At 39.0% G+C, this 23058-nt stretch overlaps 1 protein-coding gene across 1 annotated transcript in view; it reads right to left on the bottom strand.

The window, feature by feature from the left end:
• Nucleotides 1–2748: 2748 nt before the first annotated feature.
• LOC121295350 (THO complex subunit 2-like) overlaps nt 2749–23058 on the bottom strand; it is a 40107-nt gene continuing 19797 nt past the window's right edge. The window contains exons 18-39 of the mRNA XM_041219860.1: nt 22906–22986; nt 22624–22720; nt 21949–22066; nt 21255–21434; nt 19147–19311; nt 18289–18564; nt 17862–18003; nt 16985–17142; nt 16702–16830; nt 16399–16530; nt 16018–16202; nt 14175–14356; nt 13700–13802; nt 12863–13266; nt 12592–12650; nt 10341–10376; nt 7655–7774; nt 7058–7124; nt 6769–6917; nt 6263–6339; nt 5497–5548; nt 2749–3576 (exon numbers count right to left, since the gene is read on the bottom strand). Coding sequence (XP_041075794.1) covers nt 5521–5548; nt 6263–6339; nt 6769–6917; nt 7058–7124; nt 7655–7774; nt 10341–10376; nt 12592–12650; nt 12863–13266; nt 13700–13802; nt 14175–14356; nt 16018–16202; nt 16399–16530; nt 16702–16830; nt 16985–17142; nt 17862–18003; nt 18289–18564; nt 19147–19311; nt 21255–21434; nt 21949–22066; nt 22624–22720; nt 22906–22986 — 2888 coding nt within the window. The 3' untranslated portion in view covers nt 2749–3576; nt 5497–5520. The remainder of the gene's footprint in view (nt 3577–5496; nt 5549–6262; nt 6340–6768; nt 6918–7057; nt 7125–7654; nt 7775–10340; nt 10377–12591; nt 12651–12862; nt 13267–13699; nt 13803–14174; nt 14357–16017; nt 16203–16398; nt 16531–16701; nt 16831–16984; nt 17143–17861; nt 18004–18288; nt 18565–19146; nt 19312–21254; nt 21435–21948; nt 22067–22623; nt 22721–22905; nt 22987–23058) is intronic.

Genomic DNA, 23058 nt, shown 5'->3' with positions numbered 1-23058 from the left:
GCATGTCATTGGCATTCTGCAGTCAAGGAGAGCTCCCCTGTTGGCTGTTCTACTTTACAGATTGGCAGCCTGGAAGACTGATTTTGGGGCTCCCTGGAGCACCACAGACACTGTATCCCTAATAACAGCAGCTCCAACACATCCTGCTGCTGAACTCACTCCTTGAGCTGCAGTTTTCAATGCGTCCTATACAAGGGCTTTGGAAAAAAAGGGGAACCACAGCAGGAAGATTTAAAAAGAATCCCGTCAAAGACCCTTTTAGTCGCTGTGAATTAAAAAGGTTAGAAACGAAGAGCTCTCTTTCCATAACTGGTAGCTGACAGATTGCAATAAAAGGCATACATTATTTAAAAGAAGAAAAAATAAGAAGTGTGAAAAGAACAGTCAGCATGCGGTTTGAATTATTTAGATGTTTAACTGCTGTGCCTTTGGGCCTCTCTTTCCAGAGGCAGCACACCAATTGTTTCGGCTGTGTGTTTGAAAATTAAAAATGGCAAAAGTTTGCAAGCCCACTAATGTGTGTGAATTCCCTAAAGCTTTGTACAGATGGTTATTTTTCAAGATAAACTAATAGTATTCAGTTTAACAAGACCTCAAGCTGAAAAGAACAGATCTCCACTGAATTTAACAAGAGATTTTTCACAACTGGTGCCAATCTGAGTGTGGCATTTCTGCTCATTTAGGCCAGTATTGAAATAGATCAGAACTACAAAGGCACTGATGTTATTGTACAGTTACTATAACTTAACAAGACATATATATGAATAGAAATATAGCTAGCTAACGAGATAACTAGATAGATTTATGTCTTTACGAGTATTTAACAACTCACTGATTGTATCATTAAATGAAATGATTTTGAACATTTGGGATTTTACTAATTACTAATTGATTATTTGATCTGCTGTAGCCTATTTGCTCTTACAGCAATAACATCATATGTTTCCATGTAAAAATATTCTCTTTTCATTGACCAACAACAAATATGTTTGCAACACAGACAGCGCTTCCTCCACAGATGCTGGAATTGTAGTGGTTACGAGTACTTTTACAAGTTTACTTTTTTTATCAGCAGCTGAAAACTGACCATCGTAAACCTGTTAAACTAGTCTGTTAAAACCCTGATACTATGCTTTAGTTTATATGAAACATTCTGCATAGCTGTTCTGATGGAGAGAAGTATTGGTTCAGACTATACACTGCCCAATGTAACCCTTCTGCACAGTTTTTTTTGCATGTTTTCATTAAAGTAGCTTTTTTTTATTTTTTAATCATAAGTTCTGTTGCTCCCATTTAGAGTTCTAATCGTCTCAATCTGCATGGACTTGGCTTTCAGTCTTTCTCATTCCTGTCAAATCATGTGATTTTGGAATCAGCTCTCCCCACCAGCTCTACGTATAGCCTACACAGGTTACATTGTGACATGGAATTGAGATGGGCTGCAAGTCCCAGTAGCCCATTCAACCAGCTAACCAGATTTTGAGAATTTTAGTAATAATTGAGTATGGAGCAACAGAATGCAGAACAGTAAGTAACTCACAATAGTAAGGGCCATATAAAATGGCACTTGAAGCTGATGGTTTGCACATTGTTTGCGTTATTTGTGCTTTATCGTAAAGGAGTTTTCAAGGTTTTTAATGTTACAGGTGGTGGCACCAACAAATATTCAGGCAATTACCCTTTATTCCCATAGTTTTATATGGTATAGTATAAGGGAAAGTTTCAGCATTATGCTGCAGCAGAGGCGAAATCCTTTCCTGCAGAAGACCACAGCTGAAGATATATATTTTTTTATACCATTGAACCTAACTAATGTCAATGGTGAAGTCAACGAATTAACGCTAAATAGGACCCCAAGTCCTTTGTTGCACTGCAAGCTGCTGGTTTAAAATTTGCCCTTGAGATTGTTTCTGTCAGGTCTCCGGGAACATTGTCTCAATTAGGAAGAAATAATTGAATCTGAAACCATGTCACATGTATAATTTGACGCAGAAATGTAGAAAGATGGAATGTGAAACTACAAGAACGCTTGTCCTTGGAGGGTTTTAAACATGCCGTCTCTTCCTGTTACAGTGTGCAGTCCACGTGGAAAGGATTAAAGTCCACTGAAACATGGATTTCATTCACTGTTACTGTATTTTATTTTTCCACAGGGAAAGTCAACAAATTCAGTAACCATTTCCAGTGTTTATCGGATAAGCACCGATTTCATTTTTTTTTTGTTGTAGTAAGGCTTAAAAACCAAAAAGCAGCAATTATACTGTACTGTTGCTAGAAATGCATGGCTAGCAACAAAATCAATTTAGAAGCTGCTTTTGTTATTTCCAGCAGCTCTGAGTCTTTATATTATACATTTACATTGAGACAATTGCATAGCCCCCCTGTGTTAGCTCCCCCCAAATAAACACACTTAAAAGAAGCAACGTGAGCCTATTGGCATACTGGTTACATTAAACCGCAAGAAGTTCACAATAGGACAGACTATGCTGCTGGCACTGTATTTAACATTATAAAGCAAGTTCAAATTTCCCCCAATCACTGTCATTCCTAATCTTAACAAATGCTTATAAAATAATAAGAAAACGCTGCAGTACATAAAACAGTACCAATTTGCATTGCACAGCTCGAATCATTCAGCTGGTCAATTAAACCTATCAATTCAGCTTGACAGCAGGTATTAACACTTCAAATGTCCATGGAACAATGTATCTTCCCACAGCATAAAGAATGAGGCACACAACACAGTTATTTATGACCCACTGAGAAAACTTTTTATTAGGAAAAAAAAAAAAAGCTTACACTGGCAGAATACAGCAGATAAAAATTGCTAAAAAGTAATTCTGAAACTTTGACTAAATGTTGGCAATACAAATCTGCAGTTATACAAGCCATACTTCTATTTGTGTCATCAAGTTATTCAACTTTTATACAATTCATTTAAAAACACGCACACACACACACACAAAAAAAAAAAAAAAATTCAAGGAACATTTGAAATGAAACTAACAAATAATCTGATTTTAATTACAGGCAACCATTTTATTATTGTATACATAATATACAAATAGACCATTTTCAAAATCTGAAACAGAGCTACTGCTAAGTATACATGGCTTCAAAATAAAAAATAAATAAAATGGAGCCCAAACGAGATAAATGCAAAAATAAGTATATTTGTAATGGGGAAACACTGACAACAAACACAAATGCTTTTCCATTTGCAGGGAATTCATAAAAGCACAGGCTGGGCTGTGGAAAATCTGTAGGAACAGTCTGAACTCAATTACATTGTCTTGTTTGCAGCATATTGTGCTCATAGTACAGGTTTACTGAAAATACACAGGAACATAACAAAAAAGATCTGCTTAAAAAGACACAAACACACAATTTTTATTTTTTGGGCAAAACAACAAAGAATACTTGCGCAGCCAGTAAATAAACAAGTTATACTTGAGCTGGGTCCTCTGTTTTCACGGTGATCCGTACAAAAAGGAAAAACAATAAAAGCCTAACTCCACAGCATCCAGGTGCATTTTAGTAAAATCAGGGACTGTGGCAGCCGACGGCATATTCCATCTGAAACAACAATGACCACAGGTCAGACAACAAGTGCACACACAAACACGCCTCCTCCCTGTGCCCTGCTGGTCCCACTTGAAAGCCCAGGAGGGATATTACAGTGATCTGCATTACAGATTATAAAGCGCTGCCGACTCTACTCGCCTCTGCTGTTTTAAAGGGGTATCAGGGGGTGGGTCCTACTAGCGTCACATCTGTTGTTTTCTCAACTGTTTCCTACAGGAGGGGTTTTAGTTTATATCCCTCCTCCTTTCATTCAGGAATACCTTTTAACCCATTAACCCTTTGCGGTCCTACATTAGACGAGGTCCGACATTACAATTTTACCTTTCCAGTCTGATGTCGGACCATGTCCGACATCATCAAAAAGACGTCAAGCACAGGTCACTATTTTTTTTTTTTCAGGAAAATGCCGAGAAAAACTTTCAATGGCCGAGTGAGACCAATAGGAGCCGAGAGAAGTCGAAAAAAAAGGGGGCGGATCTGAGCAATACACATGCACCAGAGAGATAACACGGACTCAAACAAGGAAGATAGCTGCTTCCGCATCCAGCGCTCAAAGACTATCACTGACATTTGTGGAGCTTTTTGAGATGTTACAGTAATAAAAGACTTGGATCACATTATTGAGGAGTTTGGTGATAAAACGAGTGATCAGGAGATGATTTATCAGTATGCACGACTATGAAGAGGTATGCGATAAATACAGCGGACAAGGGGTAGGGGGGCAGAGCTGGATATGTATTACTGAGTGTCCTGTTGATGTGCAGTGCAGGGGGGGGGGGGGGGGGGGGGGGGGGGGACCCCTTTAAACAGTGCGTGTAAAATAAAATCGCACATGTGAAAATAAATTGCACATGACACGCCTGACGGGCTGAATAAATGGACCACTAAGAGTTAAGTACCAAATACATTTCTTTGGAAAAATATAAATCAGAACGCAAGCTGTATGTATATATTTCAGTTAACAAAATTAGTCAGTTTTCATAACATTATAGCTAAAGAGAAAAACAGGTAGGCAGCAACTTGGCAAGTTTTTTTATTTACCAACCATAATTATATGTTCTTCAGCATTACTGGAGACAATAGTTAACATTGTATAGAGCTATTCAGAAAACTGTTCATCTGAAATGATTACTGGAACATTTTTTTGTCTTTTTATATATACATAAAGACTTTCTGTTGATGAACTACAATTTGTAGGCAGTTAAAATTAGCATTAAAATACTTCAAGTATATGATTGACTGCTGACCACAAATTCCACACAAGCATTCCAAGTTAAACCATTACTTCAGAGTTGCTTGGACTGTTGTGGCTTAAACATGATTAGTTGCTCTTTTCAACACGGCTGTAGCTGAGTCTACAGATGTTATCTCTAGCCACAGAATTAGTAACATTTTCTACTAAATGTTGTTAACACACCACTCTTACAACAACTGTAGTTCAATTTAAAACTGGGTCCTCTTGGTCAAAAATGGGACATGCAAAAGACCATTGACTGTAATGTGGAATTGGGAAAGTATACAGGTTTGTGAAGCAGAGAAAATACAGAAATAAACAAACAGAGGCCACGTGTTCTTTTTACCCCACAGTTTTCAGGTTTGTGAAAATAAAGGTGTCTCGTTTAGTTTCTCATCCCCCAGTTAAAATACACAGATATAGAAAACGTTATAAATTATGAATTGTGGATATACAATAAGCCAGTCACAAACTGTTGTTTTCATAAAACAATAAATATTTGATTAAAATGCAGTGTAGGAGAGTGACGTGTCCCTGCATGAACCTAGAACTTACTGTTAATGAAAAAAATCATGCAACTCCAACTCTCCCTTCAAGGCTGTGCATATGCCATCTGGCATGTTGATTAAGTGTTGCAAAATAAGAATAGGTTTTTAACAGCAAGCATGATTCCTCACCTTGATGGCTGCAATCAACATACATTATCTATGCTTGTCTGATGATTTATGGGTACCATTGTTAAGGGAAATGTTTTTTTTTTTTTTTGTTTAGATAAACTTTAAATGTCAAAAACTGCCTAAAATTGACCAAATTTGGGAACAGCACATTACAGTTTTTTTGACCAAATTTTTAACTGGTTTAACCCTTGTCGTGTGTTCAGATCAGTAAGAAGTTCGTAAAAATTAAACCTACTTCTGATTTTGTCATGGCATTTTTTTTTATAATAGAGAGTATATAACAGCATTTTTTTGGGTCATTTTTGTCGTAGTATAATATATATATATATATATATATATATATATATATATATATATATATATATATAATATATACGGACACAAAAAAAACTTATATTTTTCTTGGTTTATTTTTAATTAAAAAGATACACACAAAAAAAACTTGAGTTTACTTGGAAATTAAATTAAACGTTTTTGTTTTCCTATAGAAGTGGCTAATTGTAATAGCATCTGATAGGTCGGGCTCTGCAGGTAAAGGGGGTCCCAGTTGTCCAAACCCCACACATCAATTTGCCATGTGATCACCATGAACACCAGCACAGCTCTGCCATTGATTCTGCACACTGGAAATGAGTGTCAAGGAGTGCCTCTATCTGCACACATTGCTAACTCAGACAGCTCTGGATAGCCCGTTTGCAGCAGTGCAGTTTGACTGAAATGGAAACAGATCTACATCTCAAAAACAGATTCAAACAGTAAAGGATATTGTTTTTTGTCTTCCTTCGCTCCAGTGCTTTCCCTCTTCTCTTTCTTTTCAGCTTTCTCTTTATCGTGTCTTGACTCCTAGAGAAGGGGAAACAGTCAGTGACTTCACTGATATACAGCATATTCATTGCCTTCTAGTCTTTGTTATACAGAGAACATGCAACAGGGTTTGAGATCGGTAAAGTCCTCTTTTATCTAAAGAGCAAGAGAAAGAAATACCCAGAGCTACTTCTTTCAAATAGTGAAGCTTACTACAAAAGCTACAAAACACACTGCAGTTTTAGAAATGAGTCATGAAATGTGGAGGTCAATATTCAAATCAAATTAAATTAAATAAACCAGACTTGTACTTCATTTAAAGTATTGTACTCTATTAAACTGTTCATGCCAATGTTTTTTTCCTCTCCTATATTTATTATCATAAAAAAACAACTCCCTAAAGTACCACATATTAAAATAAAGCACGTCTAAGGGCAGGTACGGTAATAATGTGTTTTAAAATAACACCTTTTTGCCGGCAGATGAACCCTTCTCCGGTTTGGCTGAATCACTTTTTTCTTTGCTAGATGATTTTGAGCTTTTGCTTTTTTCCTTTTCCTTCTCGTTGGGTTGTGGGGAATCGGATGGGCTTTCGCTCTTGCTGTGCTTTGAAGAGCCTGCAACATTCAACACCACAGCATGTAATTAGAAAGAGAACCGAGCGAAACACTAGAGGACTCACCGATGAACTGAAAACAGAGCTGCAGTCGGATCGGAAAGTGACGAGCAGCATCGTTTACACCCTTTCATTACTTACTTGTTCCATTTTCATCTTTCCGGCGTTTTAATTCTTGAGCCACTTCACGGTCACTGTTTGAATGATCCTTCAATTAAAACAATATTTAAATTCAGTTAATGACATGTTTACCCGAGCCATACATCTGGGATTAATGCAATACCCCACTATCACCTACATCAACCCGTTTCGCAAACAGGATTTTTTTCAATGCACGAATGGGAAATTAATTTATCAATGGCCTATAGTAAAATAAGAGAACTGGTAATCACGATCTCACTCCTCGTTCTATATTATATAGAGGAACATTACACGCATTTCCTTGCTGCAGTTACAGTGGATTTACCTATATCACAAGCACCAGATACACCCCCTAGCTGCTCTTAGAGTAGTTGTTGGTTGATTTGTAGATTATTTAACTCATAACATTCTGCAACATAGTGGCATGAAAGGGGAAACTCAAAATGTAGCTGATGGTGCCAGAGAAAACATTGAACATGCCTACTGAAGACTCGAGGGTTACTTCATGCGTGTGAGAATCAGCTGGCTATTGATGTACTCTCCCATCTTAAATACAGACCAGCGGGGGTCTCAGGTAGAGGGCGGCGTGCTACTTACTCGTTTCCGCTCCTTCTTTTCTCTTTCTCTCGATCGATCCCTGGATTTCTCCATATCTTTCTTATCCACCTCCCTCTCTTTGCTCTTGGATAGTGTGGCTGTGCTGTGGTTGGTGTAGTGCTGGTGAAATTAAGGGACATGGACTTTGTAATTGGGGTTACCGGCATGGTAAACTTAAAAGGATTAAACACTTATTCCTGGTGTCAAATTATTACACCTTTCCCAGCATAAGAACCCAGTCCAACACAAAAGCCGTCGAAGGAAGAATTGGTATTGTTGGAAATGTGTTTAATTGTAACATGAATGGATATTTATATTATCTACAGTATAAAAGTTTCACATATCCACTGAACTTTCAAAGCAATGCAACACGCAATTATGGCACTCCTTTTTACTCCACTTTGACAAAATACAGTAGTAACTTGTGCTTTATTATATTCCTCTGCTATAAAAAAAAAAGTACACTGGGAAAAACAGTGGCTCTCATTATACCATGCAGTGTTGAGCAGAGGGTTAGCTGCTCAATGCTGTGAACAAGCCTTTATATATCACTGCACATTTATTTCCTTTGGCATAATTAGGCCTATAAAAGATTCTGAACATTCCTTTATGCGCAAAGTTATGTAAAGCTGCAGGCTCCTGTGTGTTCAGATAATCTCTAGCCAGTGAGGGCCTTTTATTTATTTGAATTGTATTTTTCTTGGCTCTATCAGAATCCATGGTGTAAACAAACCTAAGCTATATAAATACCCAATTAACTGCAAACACCACATTAAGAATTGTGAAATAATGGGTGTAACACTGGAACAGGTATCGAAGGAATGGATTAAATGTGACCACTTGTCTTCCAGAAGAACACTGAAGGCATTAGCCAAAAGGATTGTCTATTTGTTTCTCAGAAGAAGAACAAAACATACAAATGGTTCAATATACGATGTTTACAAAAGCACTGGGTGGCACTAAATATACTAGTACAACAGAGTCAAAAATTTCATTTCAATTGCATGTTATTACAATTACTTAACAGCAAGTATCAAAGTACAGAAACATTTAGAAACAAGTTTAAGGATTCCTAAAATTTTGTAATGTGTCAAAGCTGTAATGAATTGTATTCTTTGATGAATTTCAAAGTTTGGTATATTTGGTATGTTTAATTACAGTAATACATTACCTTTACTAAGTGTTAAAGATTTGCTGAATTGCATTTCATTTAACAATTTGTAAAGCTTTGTAATTGTGTATGCTTAATGTGATAGAATAGGTAACTAGCGATATAGTTGGTACTTGTGTTTGTTAACTTTATTCTATACATTATTAAAGGTGCAGTAATTGTTATTAATACCTTATGCAAACTAGTATCAGCCCCAATTAGTTTGGATAATTGACTCTACTGTATTTCAAATTGTAATTGTACAGTCCCTAGACAGATCGAATTGCAAGCAAAGTTGTAATTATAAGTTTAGTATTTCATTTCCAAGGCGTGTTTTCTTGTCTTTTCTACCTAATATATACCTCTCCCCGAGAGACAACCAATTATTGGGGAGGCATTCAAACATATTCGCTCCCTGCCATCTGTGTCACGCCTTACAGCTACCACTGTCCAGTTAAAGTGAACTGAAGAGGAAGCCCTCACTCCAGCATCACAGAGGGTAGCTGTTCGGTAGATGGTACTTGGTGCGAGTTAGTGCAGGATCCTGCAGTCACACCCAATCTCACCCTGCAGAGGCTTACACAGTGCAAAGACTTTCCAGAAGGATCAGGGGACTACAGTGGGCGAAATGCACAAATAGCACCACTAATTAGTGTCAGACTCCTAGCTCTAACTCACACGTGACTGCTGAAGAATGCTTTGGCAATTTCAGGGTTTACCAACTTGAGCAATGGCAAGCCGGCCACAGTTATACAAGCTGGAGACAAAGCTTTGCCTTGTCTGCATGGCTGCTGGACTCTGACAGTGCTTTCCAGAATTAGCACACACAGTTTAAGAACTCAATTTAGTACGACTGAGCAGCCCAGTAAGGTTATTAGGGGCACGCCAGGTAACTTCGGAAGTTGCCTGAAATGTAGCCTTTAATCTAATACGATTCTGACGATAATTTTTGCACTTGTGTTTGCTGTGGGTGTACTACAGTGGATTGTAGTAATAATATAAGTCACTCACTATTTACTAGCACCAATACTTGTTCGCAGCTAAAGGAAGTGGCATTTGAAAAGAAAAAGTAAGAAATGCTTTAGAAAATAAAAATTCACCAGCAGAAAAACCCTTGAGAAAATAAAAACCTCAAGGCCGAGACACAGAACATAAAATGCCTGGAGGTTAAACATGAGGTTGAGACCAGAGTGCTGTCACTGTTTTCCACTTCCAAACCACACTCTCCTAATAAGCAATCCTGTAGATAGAAGAAAATACCCGACACTAAACGTTCAAGTGCCTGTACACCCTGAAAACACTTGAAATTCTTTAAAAAAGCTCTTTCGAGATTTAGTAACTTCACAAATTATTTTTTCCCCCCATGAGAAGTCATTAAAAAAAAAAAAGTAAGACACAGGTGATTGTAATATTTAAGCAGCAAGTCTTAATAACTTATTGATTGTTTGCACAAGGAACAAGGGAGCTACGTAATTGCTTTAGAATAATACAGTTAGAAATGAAGAATGCTTTGATATTAAAACAGACAATCCAAACCTTTGTGGCTGAATCCTTGAGTTCGTTGAGATTGTCCTGTAGGAATGAATTGAGATGACAGATGAGCTGGATCAGTTCTCAGAAACCAGGAGATTGTGGAAGCATGGCTCGTGGGCACTCTACACATCCAGTTAGACCTTCAGGGACTAAGTCTTTGACATCGTTATTTGGAGACAAAAAGGCTTCAAAACGTTAACCTTGTTTTCACAGCCTGGACGTAAAGTTCATAATTGATGCCATTTCAAATATGTAATATTGTATTAACCTATGTGTGTGTGTGTGTGTGTGATTATATTATATTATATATACGCACATGGTACAACTTCACTATAACGATCCCCGTTTTTAACGGTCCCAGCAGCAAGAACCTATTTTTTCAATGGAAATTAGCCCTATTAGAACAATGATTTTAACAGGACTGACTGGATTCAGTGATCTCAGTGCTCACTGACCGTGCTTTCTCCAGTGTGAATGTGTTATTCTCTCAGTGAAAACAAAAGACCAAGGTTGGCTATTTCAATGGGTGTGAGGAAGCACCTGCAACCAGCTAACTGCAGCCAGGCAAAGTGCACGAAGATGGGGAGTAAGAAATCGTCTTTGTCTCCGAAAACAAAACTTCAAATCATTGATGATCGGGACCATGAAAGAAAATCGCAAGCCACAATCTGCCAAATCGGCTAACAAAGAGCACTGTCGCAACCATTTCCTTCAAGAGAAAGGACATGCAATTACTACCGTCAACATGTAAGAGTACGATTTTTCCTTTTTCATTTCTTTACCGTTTTCTTTTTAAACATACCGTTTAAATGTTGACCAATGTGAAATAATCTTCAAAAAAAGTATTACATATTGATGTTCAATTCAAATTGGGTGTTCTTTCAACATTCTGGTGAAGCAAATTGCCAAACCCTATTATAGTGATCACCCTGATATAACAAACATTTCTCCAGGTCCCATGGGGGTTCGTTATAGTGAAGTTAGATTGTGTATCTATACAAATCCCTGAGAAAGAACTAATCTGCATATCAAAATAAATGAAAAAAAAGGACAAGCCTAAATCATGTAATCAGATTTTTTTTTTTCTTAAAATGAACACCAGTTGTAATGTGGGTATTTTAAATTATAAAATGCTAAAAAGACTATCCTACAACATAAAACCCTACAGTGTAGTGTGTGTGTGTGTGTGTGTGTGTGTGTGGGTGTGGGGGGGGGGGGGGGGGGGTTTCGTGAATTCCAACCAGATTATTATTCTACTCACATTAAATATCTTCATGCTATTTAATTGTGTTTCAATGGAGCCTGGCTGCTTAAGAGCACAGCGGTTCTTGCTAGTGTTCCTTATGTATAATTAACAACTTACAGTCCAAAGAGGCTCAAAGCAATGGGAACGCAACGACTTCTTGGTAGGTTAGGGTACAGAAAGAATTAAAAACACATGATGCCTGGAGTAGTGGCTACCCAGATCCCTCCTGAAGGCTACGCCCACGTTTTTGTGCTTGTGGTTTGCCACTTCGGCTTTCTCTTGGCTTGCTGGTGTGCTTGGCTGCTTTATATTCCTAACGCAGGCCTCAGCAGGGCAGGCATGGGGGATAGGATGACCCTTTCGAGGGGAAGGTGAACAACACAAGGGTGCACGCTGACTGAATACTGCAAATACAACTACAGGAGACTCGACCGCCACAGACTTTTTCTAAACGGAACTCCTTCTCAGAAGGCACACATCAGCAACAGGCTCATCAGGGGTCCTGATGAATCCAGAGGTATCCAGGTAAAACGCCCATGAACAATCCAGGAATTCTTCAGTGCAATACTTTCTTCAAAAAACAAACACTAAAAAAAAAAAAACACACACTGTGCTGCTCCGCTTGGCTGGTAAGACGTTTTGCTCATGGCGGTATTGCACTTCCCAAAAAAAATAAGACAAAAAGTTTAAAAAAAAAAATTCAGGCACTTGGAATTTTTTTTTTTTGCATGCTGTCGTTGAATTTTTCACTCTCAAAACATTTGCTATTTACAAAATTTGGCTAAGTCCTTGAAGGATAACATTTCTTTAAAAAAAATATTTCATTCTACAAAAAACACAACACAGTCCTCCAGTATAGATGTGGAATGCAGTTTTCTATTTCACCAAAACAAACTGACTCCAGAGGCTCCAGTGTGCACTTTACATCAACTTGCAGGGAGACGGACACTTTGAAGAACACCAGAAGGGCCAGAAATAGGGACGCTGCCTTCCTCAGGCTATACTAACCTTAACAGTGGAGGAATGTGATGGTGAAGAGTGGGTATCAAGTTTGCGTCGCTTTTGTTCTGGAAGAGGAAAGATGGAAAGAGATTGTTTTCAGTATGAGAATTACAGAAACACAGAACACACTATTGGCTTTCTCTTAACCCACTACCCAACTTTATAGCTACACGTAAACGCCCCATTCCCCCACCCCCCAAAAAAACAAACAACAAAAACACAAAACCACACACTCCATATCCTGGTTACTTGCAACGCTGTACGGACTTCCACTCACCCCTCTCGGACTCTGAGGATTCGGACCTGGGAACGGGCGACTTCAAGGACCCAGCCACAGCTGCCTTCTCTCCTTTACTGCTCTCCTTAGTTTTGGCTTCCTTGGCTACATTGGTCTCCTTGGACAGCTCCTTCTCGGCAGACGACTTCGACTCGCCGCTGCTCGCCTTGGCTTTGTCGTCCTTACTGGCCTTCTCGTCTTTCTTGAACTTCTCTTTCTCGGATTTGGGGGTCTTCTCCTTGGTCTCCCGGGTCTTATCCTCTTTGCCTGGCCTCTCTTCTTTCTGTTTCTCCTTCCCCGGGGCTTTGGCCTCTGGAGTGGCAGCTGGTGTTTTCTCTTTCTTCTCCTTATTTTTTTCCTTCCCGCTTTTATCTTTGTCTTCCTTCTCCTTGATTAACTTTGTGCTAAGGTAAAGCAACAAGAATGGTCAGTCTATTTATAATGGTTATATCACAACCCATACCTCTAACAAACTAATGAAAGCCACTGAGAACAAGTACAGTTTAGTCAGCAGCCCAAGTATTAGCACAGTGTTTTATAAAATTGCACAGGGTACAGTCTATTTCAGTTTGCTTCTACACTTCACTTCTACAGTCAATCAAGCAGTGAATAATGACTGCATACAAATAAAAATCAAGCTCTCAAGGTGCACTACAAAATAATTCCTATATTCAATTTATTGTCTAGCCTCAAGTGAACATTCAAAGAAATATTGAACAATTAAATAAAAAAATAATATTTGTTTTTTACATTAAAATAGTTCCTTTAGTTCACACTGTAATACTCCGGATGCATTTCTTTCTGTTGGCTGTGCTTCTTTCTATGATCCCTCCTTACCTATTTGTAGCACCATTTCCATTGCTGGTGGTCACCTTTGGTGTCGTATTGTTGGTTTTGCTTGCAGCTTTCACAGCACTCTGAGACTTCTCCTTGGATTTTTCTGTGTAAGATAAATACAGTTTCTGTAACCTTCTACATTCTAAACTCAGAGTTTATGACATCAGGTAATCCAAGCCTCTGAAGAATATGATTTGCAGGCTGGGCTGTAAACACAATATGCTAGAAAGGGTAATGTTAAAGTATTGTATACGTGATACATTTAGAACCCTAAAATGGCTCGACAATAAAGCAAATTTAACACATTTACTGCATCTTGTAAAGCGCTTTGTGATGGTGTTCCACTATGAAAGGCGCAATATAAAATAGATAGACTGATTGATTGATTTCAGTGATATGATCGGAGCAGGGGATGGTGAAGTGGAAGTGGGGTGGTAAAGTAAGATGGTTACTGTGAGCCAGCTGTGGACCTCACCGTTCTCCTCGGAGGCTCCCTCCTCGGGTTTGCCGGTGCTGGTGGCGGACGCAGGCTTGCCAGTGCTACCCGGTCCGTTCTGCACCACGGTAGGGCCGGTACTCCTCACTGGCAGCTCTTTGTGGTGGAACTCGTTCTCGGGGACCATGTACGGTTTCCTGCTTTTCAACTGCCCAGAATAGCTGCAAGTCGCACACATTGTTAAGAGGCACAAACAAACAAACAAAAATAAATAAATCAAAATGCATTAAAGAATAAACGTATACAGGTATTCGGAGTTTGCACATATTGCTGGTTGAGCGCAAAAAAATGCATAAGTGTTATTAAAATACAAAATGAAATAACAAGAAATACAAGTATGACTCATGAATATGCACAAGTGCAAGTGGATTGTGTGTAATTTGTTTGTTACGATGTTCTTGTTCTCAGCCAGTGATATACAAGCATTTCCCTATGTAGGGAGAGGGTTAAGTTCAAACACACTTAAGGGAGCATTCACACTGTTGTTTTTGAGCAAAATACCATGCAAGTGGGTCTGGGCTTGTCAATAAAATGGCTTTATTTATTATTGTAGCTTCATAAAAAGGACGAAGAGATTTCTTTTTTCTGCTGTTTGGCACTAGACCTACTTTAGGGACTATACACAATCCAAGATATTGCCAAGGAATCCCAGAGCGCTCCCCAATAAAAATATCATATCAAAAAAAAAAAAATCACATAACTAGTTCTTTAATTTAGATAGATTCAATGCTACTGGTTCTCCTAATATCAAATCTAATTGAAATCCATATGCGAGGTGGGGGACAAACTAAAAGCCCTCTCCTCAGGTGATTGGAACCAATTTAAACTGGAATCAACATTCTCAACATGCCCTTGTAGGTCATTAGCATAACCTTAAAACAAATTATAAAAAACTTACAGGAAGCCAGTGCAAGCAAATTATTTGAATATATATATTTTTTTAAATAAATAAATAAATAAATAAATAAAAACCCACTGTTCAGATACATTACAGATCACCAAACAAGGGGAGTGTAATGGTAAAAAGTACAGTCCTTCAAGATCTTCTCCAAATTGACATTAATAGTGTCAGCTGGTCTGGACAGGACGAGGGAGTTTTTCTGCCCCCCTTCCCCCCCACTGCACCAGCCACTATCTAATTCAGAAACTAATCTCTCACTACAATGAATATCTGATAAGATCACTTCATCATGGCTGGACAAAACTGGGGAGATGTGATCCCAGCAAGTCCACCTGTTAAAATGAATCGTTTCCATTAGCCAACAAGGAGGGGCTTTACAATAACCGTGACCTTATCCTGCCATTTAATCTTCGAAGGAATTGACTGCAGTAGAATCTAACCAGGAAGCGTGGGGAACAGGCTCCACATGTAATTAATGCGGCAGTATTTGCAGAGAAAATCGACGGCTCCTAATGCACCGCAAGCAAAAAACCTCAATTAAAAATAAACTGGAATGGCTATTGATAATCTCATCTGCTGTAATTGCTATGGTTAGTCCCACCCCCACACAAGCATGTGCACAATGCTGGAAATTGCTCTCTGCTCTCTTGAATGTTACAGCGGGGGAAAACTGATGATATTTTCATATTGGATAATCAGAAAGTTAAGAGACAGTGGGCAGGAACTAAGCAGACAACAGCATCAAATTCAGCTGAAAGTTTTAGGAGGAAAGACTCAGTATTGGAGCAACAGATCTCAATCAAAAAATGTAATGGGAAGAAACATTAAAATTGTATTTTCAGCCTGTGTTTTAACATGAACTGATAAATGCTAAAATCGCAGTGTATTGAATTATCACTCAATTGTTGGTCACTCCGTTACCCCATAGCCAACGCATAAAGATCAGGCCTCTTCTCCTTCTCCTCCAGGCAGATCTTGTGCACCCTGCGCTCCAGGGCTTGCCCCAGGTTCAGCACTTTGGGGTAGCACAGCAGGATCTTGGTGAGCACAATCAGGATATTCCGGATGTGGGTGTATTCGCCAGTCTCCAAGCAGTGCACCGAAGCCTAGGGAGAGAAATACAACACAACATCCATTTCCAGGTTTTCAGGATTTCGTTTCATTGCTAAAAAGAACAGTGCATACGCTGCCAGGTTGCAGAATGTAAGGCAGTATGGTCATGCATTACACTAGTGTTCTTGTTCTGTTCTCTTACTTACTGTTCCTCATTGCACATTAAAAAAGGGGGAGCACTGTACTTACTTTAGTTAATTTATAATGCCACTTGTGGACAACATGGCGGAAGTTTTCATAATCCAGCTGGTCTGCCTTGTTTCCTCCATCGAAACCAGTTGCCCGCAGAATGGTGAGAAACCCTGGGTAATTTCCACACTCCTAACAATGAAACAAAAATAAACCCGATTTAATTTTGAGATGATTAAAAAACAACGTTTAACCTCAAGATGACATTTGTAATCTATTTTTATTCTCAAGCCTATCTCTTCTGCAACTGATCTATAAAAAGGTATGTCTAAAATCTTTTAAAAGGTTCGTTTTGGGTTTTACCTTTTCGTAGATGGCTCTGTCGCTGTGCCACCTCGTCACAGTATCCAGCATGCAGCAGAGGAAGCGCCCATAGCGCCTGGCTTCATTCTCTGTGCAGCTTGCCACAGTGTAGATAATGTCAGAGAAAACCTTAAGAGGAAAGAAAACGCCAGCATCTCAACAATTATTCTCTTTAAGATGGTGCAGGTGACATTATTTACAGACTGGCTTAAAGTTCGTTGGTGCTAAACATGCAAAGAATATCCTAGTTCTACCTTATAACCCGAGTATAGCTCAGTCTTACCCTGTCATAGCACAGGAGGGTGCAGAAGTTGGGTGTTCTCTGCTGGTGCACGAGCTCCACAAAGCGGGCACAGTACACTGCATCGATGGCAGAGAAAATGCAGCGAGGAAATATGCACAGTTGGAGGAACTTTGTGATTGTCTCGTTCTTAGTTGATTCTGTAGAGAAACAAACCGCTTAAACCACATTTACAGATCAGCAATGCCACAGGCCAGGGCATTCACCTTTACCTTTACCTTTAATATATATATATATATCACACACACACACACACACACACACACACACACACACACACACACACACACACACACACACACACAGCTATTTGTTCATTTACAGCAAACACATCAAGTGGCAGAAAAGTCAGCTTCACAATTTCGATTACTCACACAGTCAGAACATGAAGACATAAACTGACCTATTTCTTGGTTGAAAAGCTTTTCCTGTGTCTGTCTGATCAGAAAAATAGCAGCTGCTAAGATTCTGGCATCCACTTACTTATAATGGCCATTTTGTTTTTAAATTCAGAGATCACAAGATGCTGCTGGGCTGCCGATGAAACAAAGATCTTTGCGAAACCCACACAGGGGAGCGTCTCATTTACACGGGGTTAATAACAAACCATTTCATATATTTTGATATTTAAATTATTCATGGAGTACTAACATTAACATCTGACCATGCAGTACTGGCGATACAATCCTCCATGTACCTGTTTTTATGTGTTGAATTTTTACATTTCGCTGTATAAAAATGGACAAAAAAATGGATTTACTGGAAATAATTGATCTAGTTGGGCTCTTGAAGCAAGAATGACAGAGTAGTGAAGAGCAGTGAGCAAATGTTTCTCACAGGTTACAGAAGCGTGACTTACTTGCTAAAAGCCAGTTGTCTTTCTCCAGTTTCAGCCTCTGCAGGACTCTCTGGACATGCTCCAGCTGCTTCTTCTCCTCCTCTTGAAGCTTGTCCTGAAGTGCAGTACACCTCTCCTTCTCCTTCTTTTTCTTGTTTGGGGGCTGATCGGTATTAAGGGGACAAAACAAGACGACAACACCACCACACATTACTGCAATTCAGAGAGGCCGGAACACAGACGTGCTTTTGGTTTCTGCTGGTGAGAATCAGATCTAGTCACAATTATTTATCATTTTATCATTGCACAGTTGGAGGAACTTTGTGTTTGTCTCGTCCTTAGCTGATTCTGCAGAGAATGCATTATTTTAATGTTAATCTGAGTGGGAATACTGTGTGTGTGCCAGAATATGCATTTCAGAAAACAAAGTATCAGACAAAGCACGTACCATTTCTGGATTTTCATCAATGGCTTTCATCTGAACCTTGAGTTTGCTGACCTCCCTGTCGTAGGCATTGTGTGGCACAGCGAGGTCGTACATCGTGAGTGACCAGAACGTGGCATAGAACTGAGGGCTGATGTCATCCCAGACCTTGGGGGGGTGCAGGGAGACCACTGAATCGTGGACAGGAGCCATCACCAGATCGCAGGCCGCGATGTACTTGTGGACTTTCTGCTGCTGCCGGTTTCCCTTTTCAGTCTTCTTCAGCTCGTCGTATTTAGACTGCAACGAGGGATTGTGCAAAATGTGCCTGGCATCGCTAAGTAAAACTACAACACATGCTCAAAGAGATGAAAAAAAAAGACTGGGTCACAGAGTTAAATATAATTACAATATCTCCCTGCCTTTCATAAACTGAAGCAGACCCTGGCACTGCAGGAAGGACAGACTGAAGAAGGACAAGACTAACCCCAGAATGGCCAACATCTGATGGGGACACTTGGCAAGACATTAGGGAAGCTTTTCAGAGTGCAGAGAATACATTGTGAGTGATGACAATTAATAAAACAACCCAAATGAAACACCAGAAAAGAACAAAAAAGGAATTGTACTATCAAGGCCACACTAAAATAACCTGAGAAACGTTAAATAAAATTCACAATCCACAGATAAAAAGTGTGTGTCAAATGTTGCCATAAAAATGGTCTAATAGCATTTTGTACAGAAATGAAAAATATCTGCAGTGAAGATATAAAAACACCACCCACTCTTCAATTCAAGCCCCAGAGACAGAAAGCCAGCAATCAAGCAGCAACAGCTTTCACAGATCCTCGCTGGCAGCCAAGACTTATCAATTCTACTTACCAGTATTTGGTGTGCGTACATGGGCCTTGACAAGAAAAATGCTGCATCATGAGGCGTGTGGAACTGGTTACAGAGGATGTCGACGGACGGCACTCGCTTTATGTAATCTTCTGTGCTGAGATTGGATGCTAAAAATCCTCCAAACTGTACAAGCGTATCGTGACACTAAATGGAGGAGACAAAAATCACTGTCAATCCTCAAGCACAATGTGAGTGTACACGTGCACCCTGTATGTGAGCACTGATGACATGTAGATTCCATATGCCTGCCTTCAACTTCAATGCAAACGTCCCAGACATGGAATATGGCAGTCAGGAGTGACACCTGCACACAGAGCATCTACAATTGCTGCACGCAATTCGTTTTCACACACACGTTCCAGTCCTGGAATTGATTATCTTTATCCATTTATCCAAGGGTTCCAACATTCAGCAGGAATGGAGTTTAGCTGTGCCAAATAGCAATGTCTATCTCAATTCACAATTTACACAAATTTGCAATGTTTTTTTAATCCAAACCCATAGGCTTATAATAGTATTCTCCCCTCAACAAGAGGCTTGTGTACTTACTGATACTATTCATGCAGGTGAATGAATGAATGAATGAATGAATTACTATGCTTTGTCCTAGTGGAGGGTTTTAATACACCCCATAACACTGAAATTGCCCCACCCATAAGGAGTGTGGCACATCGAAACTGGGGTAATTTCAATATTCTGGGGTCAATCAACACACATTTCTCCTGCATTATGGTATTGCTGTTCCTTGTTTAAATACATCACAATGCATCAGGAATTAAAATAATTAAACATATCCTGTTACTAATAATAATATAGAAGTTGAATAAGGTGATTCAACTGGGAACAGAAGAATCCCAGACTAGCAGGACAGTATTTTCTAGGGTCTGCATTTTTACTTGACTTTCACAGTACAATATGTTCACAATCTGTTCTTGAAGCCAATTACAGATCTGTGAGGCGCTAACGCCTCCATGTCTAATACCTGCCTTCATGTAATAACCATGCTTTACAGATTTAAAAGGAAAAAACGACAAATACATTTTTGCTAGATTTTTTTTTTTTACTGCATTGGGCTTGTACATTAATATGTGATGCACCCATTTTGCAGCATTCCTCAAGTTAATACAGGGAGTGTAAATTTGCAGCTTTCCTGTATTTTACTCAATTCGCTTTGGGGAACTGATGCAATTAATATTAGTCTTTTTCACTGAACTAAAATAAATTAAAAAAAAAAAAAAAAAAAAAAAAATTAAAAAAATTTCTTGGACTAGTCATCTGGAAAATTCTGTATGCAAAGAAAAACGGGTGATCGTTTTAAATACTGCAATTTGAATCATTCACGGATTAAAAGGCATTATACTCCAAATCCTTCTTTTGTATCTTAATGTTATGCAGTACCTTTAACTGCAAGGTCTTTAGCTCCATCTGCAGTAAGAATGCACACAATTTGAATATGAAAGGGGATTCAGACAATCCATCATTAGGAGATTCTCTTTCAAACATCACATCTGGGAGACCATTTGAAAAAATATTCGATAAAAGACGGTCTGGTTGCTCATCTATTTTATCAATATGTACATATTCACTGTATTACAGCTACATGCTTTATTCACAGAACAAACATGCAGTCATTTTAGTTACAGTTAAGTATGCTGCAGGAACAATTACATCAATGTTAAATATGAAGGGTGTCAAAAAGATTTATGTTTTAGATATCGCACAAATAAAAATACAAAGCCATGCTTAGTATATAGGAAACATACTTCCAATTACTACTGGGGCACGAACTAAGGCTTTACAATGCAATTTTGTTTACTTATTAGCCAAGAAACCTTATAAAAATAGCCCCCTTTTTTATTTTGATCTGTAGACTGTTTGATTATTTATTTTTTTTCTACTGTAATCCAGGCTATACAGATTTCTACAGAACAAAAATATTCGTTGCTTCCTGGTATATATGACATATCTGCATATCCCAATTGAAGGTAATGCACAAAGATGTTATTCATTAAAACAGCTTTTAAAAGTACTGGTGATTGCTCCTTTAATTTGAGGGCTTGCAGTTACACTGAAAGGTTTGTTTTTACCTGATCGTAGAGCTTCCCAACAAGTTTGAGATGCTTCTCTCCCCCCTCCAGAAAGACGACTCCATTCCTCTGCTGGGCCATGAGCAGACAGAGTGGGAGAGCCAGCTCATGGTCCAGGAGAGCATCCTTCAGCCTCTGTGATGATTTCTTGGTGTTCCGGATCTGTCCAAAATAGCCACCCTATCAAAGAACACACAGACGAGGCAATCAGATGGCACCGAGACAGCAGTCAGCCAAGCCAATCAGAGCTAATTCAGATTGTACTGAATACTATCTGGAGCAGGACGGCACTTTCACACCAAGCTGACAGATCACAGTGCACCAATAAAGCCTATACAGGGATATGCTTTGCTGCTTCATTGCACACAGATGCTGCTGCTGTGATGAGGGTGCCAAAGCAGGCTTTACCAGGGCTCTGTTGTAAAACCACTGCTTCGTTTGGAGGAAGGAATGAAACAATGCAATAAGTAGTACACAAGGGAAAAAAAAAAACCCAATAAAAACGACAAAAAAAAAAAACACACCACCACTGAACTTCTATAACCAGACAAATTAAATAAATAAATAACTTCCATTTGCTATAGCATCAGGTTTATTGCCTCAGGGTATGGCAAAGCTTACTTTACACGGATAAGCAAGGCAAACCCTGGAGAAATCAAACACAACGTGCTCATTTTTCAGGCCGATTCCTTACCTCCGCTTTTAACTGTTCCCCACCAGTCATGGCCTCAAGTTGTTCTTGTGTCATCTCATCTGCAATTTCAATCCCAGCCATTTTCTGAACCACTTCTTTGAGAATTAGCAAATCAAAACTACACAGAGGAGACCACAAAAGAGTTAACTCATTAGAAAACAAGCGGGGGAGCCGAGCTCAAGAAACAAACAAGACAAACAGCTCTGAAGTTATCTGGTTGAATTATTCATGCTGCCTCAATGCCCATATCTTTAGGGTATTCGATCACAGTTTAAACATCTTTTACATTAGTTTTTTTTTTTTTTGGTTTCTTCGCTCAACTGAAAAAGCATTCCCAGCGGCTGAGGTGAATGCATTGGCCTTTGGATACATCTGGATGTTGTGTACTTTATTGAATACACCTTACCACCTGCCATGTCTTGAAATTACATACTAGATGGACAAGTCAAGTCACTCTAATGATTAGAACAATGTAAAACTGCTATGCTATAAAAACAAAAAACAAAACTATTAATTTTCTGGATATATGGCGCCCCAGATTACAAACACCAGCCAAATAGAATGCGGCGGTAGAACAGAACTCAGCTGGGCAACATAATAGAAACTATACAATGTGATTATTATACAGCAGCTCCAATGAGGATACATAATATAGGTTACCATTTCCATACACACCTTTTCCCAGCTTTAAGCTGATTTGTCACATACTGAAGGAGACCTGCCAGCTCTATCGGGTACTTTCTGAAAACAGAACCACAAAGACTTGCAAGGCCTGTGGAAAAAGATGGTAAAACAAAATACAATGAGAACAAAAACAGGGATCAGAAATGCATCTGTCCAACATGCAATAAAGGAAAGTAACTGGACTGGGACTGGTGCGACCTTTGAAATCGTTTCAACCCAGAACAGAGGCACGACGCACGGAGAGTGAACTGTTTTTAAAAGGAAACTACTTACTCTGTAGCCAGGCAGAAATGGTGGTGTCATCATGCTTCATTTTCTCCTTCTCAGGATTAGCCAGCGCTTCAATAATGCAATCTTTTGAAAGGGTTAAGGACAATTACCAAAGTGCTTCCTGCACCTGAATTTGAACTGTAAAACCTCATCCGA

The sequence above is a fragment of the Polyodon spathula genome, chromosome 20 (assembly GCF_017654505.1).
Source record: "Polyodon spathula isolate WHYD16114869_AA chromosome 20, ASM1765450v1, whole genome shotgun sequence".
In the NCBI taxonomy this organism is placed as follows: domain Eukaryota; kingdom Metazoa; phylum Chordata; class Actinopteri; order Acipenseriformes; family Polyodontidae; genus Polyodon; species Polyodon spathula.
The sequence above is the reverse complement of the archived record's forward strand: the minus strand, read 5'-3'. Positions and strand labels throughout refer to the sequence as shown.